General features: G+C 36.9%; 1 protein-coding gene across 1 annotated transcript; it reads left to right on the top strand.

Annotated features, from left to right (window-relative positions):
- The first annotated feature begins 2,191 nt into the window (after positions 1–2,191).
- Positions 2,192–5,296, top strand: lim2.1 (lens intrinsic membrane protein 2.1). Its single transcript, XM_062433531.1, has 4 exons — positions 2,192–2,366; positions 3,187–3,336; positions 3,819–3,953; positions 5,235–5,296. Exons 1-4 carry the CDS (start codon positions 2,192–2,194, stop codon positions 5,294–5,296), a joined length of 522 nt encoding a protein of 173 aa, XP_062289515.1.
- The last annotated feature ends 2,835 nt before the right edge of the window (positions 5,297–8,131 follow it).

Raw genomic sequence — 8,131 nt, 5'->3', positions numbered from 1 at the left:
TTGTAATGTTTTAATGCCTGTTTTATTCTTCAGTGGAACTTGTTTCATTGCCAAAACAACTTTTTACAATACAAGTGTTTCAATCAAAATGTTTCCTTTTACAGTTCTGCTTTTGTTTTCTATGCCAAATTTGATTTTCTATGTCAAATTTGTTTGAAAATGTGTTTTGTCAAACTGTTCTAGTTTGATAAGTTTATAGCTGTCACAACAGTCAGTGTATCTAAATATTTATTCACACAGTGTATGTGGTAATATTACTTTACTGCAAATGTAATTAAAATTCACTGGTACAATTTGTGAAAAGTGATATATTTTCAAACTAAATAAGTACATAATACTTTTTCAACAGTGTAACAATGTTTGCTTTTGAAATGAGACAGAAATCAGAAGCGGTGCAGCTAAAGACTCTGATTTAATGCCTGGCTTGCCCTCCACTAAAGCCAGTTCAGCCCTCTACTTTCAATCAAAACCATGCAGTCATCACTATTGCTTCAGCTTGCCAAGCTTTCGCCATTTCTGTTTTTTCAGCAGATTCCCAAACCACAAAACTGGTGGGTTCTGATTGGCCGGCAGTCGGCCTGGCCTATTGTCTCAGTGCCGTGTTTGTTGTAGCCCCAGTTTCCCCCTATTCACCCCGTCAAACGCTAGTGCTATTAGCCTGCTGGAAATCTGCCTGTCTTGGCATTATAGGATCTTGTTGTATTTTGTCAGGCAAGCCTGTCTTCATAAACGCCTTCAAAAAAGGGATTGATTAAGGTAAGATAATATTGAATTTTGCGCAATAACTGTTGGTGTACGTTTAGTTATTTGGGTTTTTATTTGTTTTTTTACTTCTTTGTGCTTTTTTATTCCCCCATGTGGAGTCAGAGCTCTGCAGGGAATGTTGCAAATATTAGCTCTCAACTCATCAGAAAATGTACAGACAAGCTTTTATCTCCGTTTATCGTCTTTTAGAACATTTTCACACAGCAGTCTGATTCATTTCAAGAGGCACAAACATTTTCACTCTGCAGCCAATTAGGTACAAATGCACATATATAAATATGTGTCAATGTCAGTGTAGTGCAGTGAATAAATAGAGATAAAACTCCTCTCCTCTAGAGGTTTCCTCCCTCTGTCTAACAAAGAAAGACAGATAGAGATGGAGGAATGTAAGCCTGATTCTAAACTGATCACCACACATGTGTTGTAGTGCAAAGGGAAAGGATTTGTATCATTGATGAAATGATTGACAGTAAATATACACAGTATTTCTTTGAGAGTTGAAGAATTTCTGGGGGGAAAAAAAGGTTGAGTGATGTGACTGAGAGGAAACAGTCAGGGAACAGAGGCTCACAAGGTCAGTGCAGCCTCCACCAAGGCCTGAGAGCATGAAAAGAAAATGAACTGCTTGTTTCACAAGTTTCTATCCTGGCTTGGAAGAAAATGACTACATAGAAGAATATTAAATCCATCAGAAATCAGATTAGTACAGTTTTCTATATGGCACATAACAATAACATTCTGAGATAGTTGATTTGTTTTACATGCTGGGGGTCAAATGGATTTTTTTTTTTTAAAGGTGCTTTGGTTTGGATTGAGACAGCTGCTGGAACTTGCCAGAGAGGATGCTCAGGCAGAAATGCGATTTAGCGGAAATACAGAGCTCTTCAATGAATACACAGAGCTCTTCAACGAGCATCCCATTCAGGCTTCAGACATAATAAAATATATCTATCTAGTATCTAGTATCTAATAAAAAAAAATCCCTGAAAACTCTCCATGAGAAGGAGAGGGTGGCTGCAGGATATTGCATCCAGGTGGAACAATGAGCAATAGATGTATCAAGTATCAAAGCATCGCTCCACTCGGCAGAGGCTGGGTGCATGTGTGTGCATTGGGGGTGGAGGGATAGGGGTGAGGGGAGGGGGTGTATGTAAAGCCCATCTTCAGGGACTGATCTCCTAGAGAACAAAGTGGAGCATACACACACAGGCAACCCCACAGCTCAATCTAGTGGAAATAATATGTTCATTACAACGCAATTACTGACACTTAGACCCTCTCTGCCTGAAGAGTGTGTGTGTGTGTGCGCATGTGTGCGTGCGTGTGTGTGTGAAGTGGAGAGGAAGGGTCCCCCGCTACTGACCACTGATGCTAAATGACCTTATGTTCCTCTGTGTGTGTGTGTTTGTGTCTCTGCAGGTGCAGGATGTACAGCTTTATGGGTGGAGGGTTGTTCTGTGCAGGCGTGGGGAACATCCTCCTGATCGTTTCCACAGCAACCGATTACTGGATGCAGTATCGGCAGTCCGGCAACTACATGCACCAGGGCCTGTGGCGCTACTGTATGCCGGGGAAATGCTTCCCACACAACATCAGCATTGGTGAGTGAAGCCAGCCAATGAGAGTTTTTATGTTTTTTGTTAGTTGCATAAACAGGAGGAGCTGGCCCAGGTGTATTCTGACTCAACAAGCACTATAAACTCATAATAAAATCTGGATTGCAAATAATGAAGCCTGTATGAATGTTTGTATGACTGGTCTGAACATGGAGGGGAAGCTGGACTATCCATACAGTTTAGAAGTGATAGCAGTGGAAGCAGTATGAGAAGTATTACAAATCACAGCATTATATAGGCTTGATCATGTGAGGTTATTTCACTGGATTTTAGTATAATGTTACTTTTACTGACACGTTGTCACAGAAATCTGTCATATCTACACATTTTTATATAACATTCTACAAAAATGGGACTTTTATTTCACAGAGAATGTGAATTTAAATCTGAAATAAAATGTTGCCATACCTGATTTTTCAGTTTGAATGAATTTCAGGTTGATTAAATGGTTCTGGTGGTATTTTGGTCATGTTTACTCTTCATTTATTGTTCATATAGTCTGTTCCTTTTTATCCACAATAGAATAAAAAATTATTATTTTTGCATCAACTTATGTCTAGAAGATAAAGCTGTACTGAGGACTCCTCTCATCGAGTTTTAACTCAACCTTTGGGATTGATTGAAATGAGTAATTGAGTCTTTTTCCCCCCTTTTTCTCTAAAGATACTTTCTATTTACTCTTCTTCATCATACTGGCTTGTTATTATGGCCTGATGTGAACAGGGTCACGTCTCAGATCATTAACCTCTGCTGACTTGCAGTGACCCCACCAGTGACTTCCATTGACCTTTGATCTTGTCCACAGCCCACTTAGACGCCACCCGCGCCCTCATGATCCTCTCTCTTTTGGCCTGTTTCATTGGCATCATCATTGGAATTATGGCCTTCATCCATTACTCCTCCTTCGACAGGTTTGACAAAACCTTTGCTGCAGGCATATTGTTTTTCATCTCATGTAAGTCCAACTTTATTTTTTTTATACTTTGTGGGTTTGCATTTGTTATGACCTTAATTGATTGTAACCAACTAAACATTTAGACTCAAAGCAGGTTTTTAACATATAATAGTAATAATAATAACAATAACAATAATAATAATGTGCTCATCATGAACTAATGGCTTTTTAATTATTCCATTATCAGCGCACTTTCACAACAAAGCACAGCCGCTTGTTACTTTTATGAAAAGCCTCGTTCATGACAGAGAGGGCTCATTATGCTCCTGTTTTAAATGCTTTGTTTTGCATAATTTGTAGTGGCCTCTATTCAGTGAAGTGAGGTAATTAGGTGTTATTCTATAACAAAAGGTGAATCCATGGTCACAAATGAAATGCCTAAAAAAAGCATCATTTCAGTTGTTTAACTGACAGTAGTAATGTTGGCCTTGTACAGTCTTTCAGATACACTTTCTTTATATGTTCCTTTTTCTCCTGTCCAGGCTTTTTAGTGTTTCTAGCAATGGCAGTGTACACTGGTGTGACGATTAACTACTACGGAAAACGCTATGGAAACTGGAGGTTCTCCTGGTCCTATATCATTGGCTGGGTTTCAGTGGTGCTCACCTTCTTTTCAGGTAAACATGCAGCCAAACAAACTAAACTGTAATAGCTGTAATTAACTTGAAAAGTTTGAAATTCTGTGATATTTATATTTATCATTTTCTGCTAAATATGAAGCTTTAACATTGAATGAATACATGAATAAGCCACATTATGATGCACTCAGTGAAGTGTTCTTTCGTCAAATGTTGCTTGGAGATGTCATGGCTAACAACAGGCTCAAACTACTTTATATATATATATATATATATATATATATATATATATATGTGATTAAATGAACAATATATCATGTAGGACCTTTTGAAAATGTAGTATAGCAAGTAAAATTGTATTCAGCTCTACATATTGTTATACATGCCTAGCTAATGGTGTTTATATTGCATGCGTGTTATGTGTAATAAAAAAATAAAAAAAGTGCAGAGCATGTGTGATATTACACATTGCAATGACTCACTTCCTCAGCGTCAAACCGTACATGGGTCAACTCATAGCCAAGCCTCAGAATCAATGATGTGACATTATCAGTAAGTGATGCTTTTAGTAAGTGCTCATCTCTGAATCCTCCACCATGCTGTGCAGTACCTGCTGATCAGCAGGCTTTTCACTATACTGAATATGAAAATGGTTTCATGGGAAAAAGCATCCATATGCTGAAAATACCATGAAGTTAAACTGTTCTACAGAGACTGTAGATAGCGGCAAAATTACAAAGTAGAGACATGAATATGACACACATTCAATTATTATTATTATGGGAAGTCAGTACTGTATGGATATGTATAAAAAAAACCATTATTTTACATGTTAGAAGACCTCACATATGTGTCCTATTCAGTCAGTGTGGTTACTGTGATGTGAAAAAGCTTCACTGGACTGAAACAAACAGAAACTAAATGTTCCATCATCTCACATGCTAAGAATAAAAAGAGAAAGACAATTTTTTATGTCTCAAATATGTTCTGTATGATGAATAAAAAACGGATATGGGAGGGGATCAAAAAGACTCCAATTAGGAATTTATCATCACTCTTTTCTATTTAATGCTATTAATTAAAATGACACAAATTACACTAAGGGTGAAAATTGTGTCAAGTTACATTATAAATAATAAATGTAAAATGTTATGTATTGTAAGTTTAAACATAAGCATACACGTTTTCACAAATGTACTAAACTACACACAAGGCTTTTAGTTTTATTTAATGTGTTAATAATCCATCTGATGATGTAGGCTGCATATAAGTGCAGTCATAATGAATATGATAATAATCATAACGTCTCTGTCTTTTCAGGTATATTCTATCTGTGTGCCTATCGGATGCATGAATGCCCCAGAAGCGCTAACTCTCATTAGAAGACTTTAACCATCATCCAGAAATAAGCCATGGATTCTGATCCTGAGAGCTGCATCAAGGCTGTGTGTAGATTTTCACCACCAACATGGACCTAGAGTTTACCTCTGGAACATGAATGATCAAAGTTGAAATGATTTCAATAAAAAGATTGAGGAAAATGTGACTCTTTGTTTTCATTCACAAACACATATTTTGTTCCATTGTCTGTTTCTTTAAAGTTGTTTAATTAAATAAACTGCTGTTTATTGTGCTCAATTACAGTTATGTAATAATGCTTGTGGAACTATCCAGGTTATTTTGTTTCTATAGATGAGTGAGCCACACAGTGCATCAGCCGCTCCTTAGCTTTATGACAATGCATTGGAAAGCATAGTGTCTACACAGCGGTATAGTTATCAATATATCTTTAAAATTAAACTCAAATCTGCCTGCATAGAAAAGTTCAGATTACAAAATAATAACTCTGAATGCTTGTAAGTACAGAGTGTGTGGAAAAATACAAACAAATGCACACAAAAAAGGCATGCAATATACTTTTTGGAAACTATAATCATCTATTGCATTGTAAAATAAAATAAAATGTACCAACATTCTGGAGATTCTATAGAAAAAAATATGTTTAAAGTTGATGGATGCATTTTATCATTATTATTATTAGTAGTAGTAGTATTATTATTATGTTACCATACTGTAAATAAAATAAAATAAAAAGGACCATAAGGATTATTTCTATGATATAATGGAAATGTTGTAAAATAAATAAATAAATAAATAATTACAAAAGATCTATAATGTGGTAGGTAGGCCTATATATGTATAAAGTTTTACATCATTATATATGTAAGACCAAAAAATGTTGATATACTATTTCTTCATATACATTTAGGTACATCCCTTTATTCATTTGCTCTATCGATCGGCAGCCCGGCTGCTCTGACTATAAGCCCAGTATTACCCGCTGCACTGCTGCAAACCTCTTATCCAAACGTGCCACTTAACGGAGTGACGCACTGCCTGCTCAAAATTTTTACTTAATGAAATGGCCACAGAAAGCTGCTTAACTGAGCCTTAAGAACGGGCCCTAAAGGCGATTTCATCACCATTTGTTTCATTTACTTTCTAATTTTCCCCTAAAAGCAACTTGTTATCCCGGAGCGCTCCATAAAAGGGATTGACGCACAGCCAGGTGCAGCAGGGTTACGTCCATCTGCTCTCGCCATGTCTTTAAAGGATCTTTTCTTTTCTGCTGCTGCTCTTTAACTTCACCTTACTCTTGTTTTCTTTACAAAAAAAAAAAAACGTCTAAGAATTTTCTAATGTAGTGTTGACTCGTGGAATCTTGTTTTTCTTAAAAATTTGCCAGAAAAAAAAAAGATTTTATTTGGTTCCATAATTACTTTTCAGATGGAAAGCGACAGTGACACAATATGAATGTAATGACTTTTTAGGAGCACTTTTTTGCAGCAGTTTAGATCATAGATAGGAGTTCTATCTGAATCGAATTATTATGACTTATTATATGTATTAACCATCCAACAGTGATCATTTACATTTACAACGCACGTGTCCGTTTAACACAAACCTATGTAAACTAATGTAAGCAGAACGGCGCTTTTCCAGCCTAACTGATTGCCAGCGATTCATTTGTTCTCCCTCCATGTCATCAAATGGAAATCCTGTCCTCCAGCCCAAGGATTACAACTTCCGCTCTAACATCTCCCTTAATTGCCTAATAGCATTGCAGCGTGAATTCTGCCTACATTAAGACACTTTCACATTAAGCGGCCTGATTGGAAATGTGATGACAACACCATATCAACAAATTACAGCGCACCGCTTTCTTTCACAAATGGGCACAGGAGCGGCACTTGTACTCTCCCAGATTTTAATACCAACAATTACAGCCAATTTGGGCGGAATTACTTGACAGACCTGTAGCAGCTTAATCCTCTAGTGACACAGGCTACATCACTTGATTCTAAACCTACTAACATGGAAGGAAGTGCAGAAGTTATTCAAAAGAATTTCCCGAACAATTAAAAGCGCTGAATGTGGTCGCATGTTCAAGTTCCATGCCAACCAATCTAAAGTTTAGTGTCAAAGTCTCTTTATCTGCACGGATGACTTAAAGGAAGTCATTAAAGAAACATACTAATTATCAAAGAGTTACATACAATTAATGAATTCCATGCATCAAGTCATTATAGAAATATCACAGCCATGCCAAAAGAAATAATTTTCACAAATACATATGCAGGAGATGTGTGACATACACTCTCTATGTGTTGTATGTGTTTTACCAGCAGCTCACACACATATAAAAAGAGAACTATATTTTTTCTATAGGACAAAGTCAATATTATTCCACTACTGCATGTAACCAATGCAGTGTTTGACTTCTGTCAGCACAACCGTAATAGGTAAAGAGTTGAGTTATGAAGCGCATTTCTAGGTAAAGATGATCTATAAACTGGTGTAGAAATATCCAAATATGTCACGCAGGGATGCTAGAAATCCTCAATCGCAATGTCCAAACATTGTGTTTACATCTTGCATGTGCCATACAATTATGTAAACAGAAAAAGTATCACAGAGACTGAACGGGAATATTTCAGCACCATGGCGAGCGCCCCGCTGCAGCACCTGATGCTGATGAGCACTAACTGTGATCCATAGAGTCCATCCTTTGTCATCCTAATTCATTACATTTAACATTTGGTTTAAAACTTTATTTTTACAAAGTCCCATTTAGACTTAATAATAAAAAACAGTTCTTCACGAGGCCATGCAGGCTACTGCTCGAGAATCCGGCTAAAACGGCGTGGTTGCTAGGC

Source organism: Scomber scombrus, chromosome 14, assembly GCF_963691925.1.
Source record: "Scomber scombrus chromosome 14, fScoSco1.1, whole genome shotgun sequence".
Classification (NCBI taxonomy): domain Eukaryota; kingdom Metazoa; phylum Chordata; class Actinopteri; order Scombriformes; family Scombridae; genus Scomber; species Scomber scombrus.
This window is presented reverse-complemented; position numbering and strand designations above follow the sequence as displayed.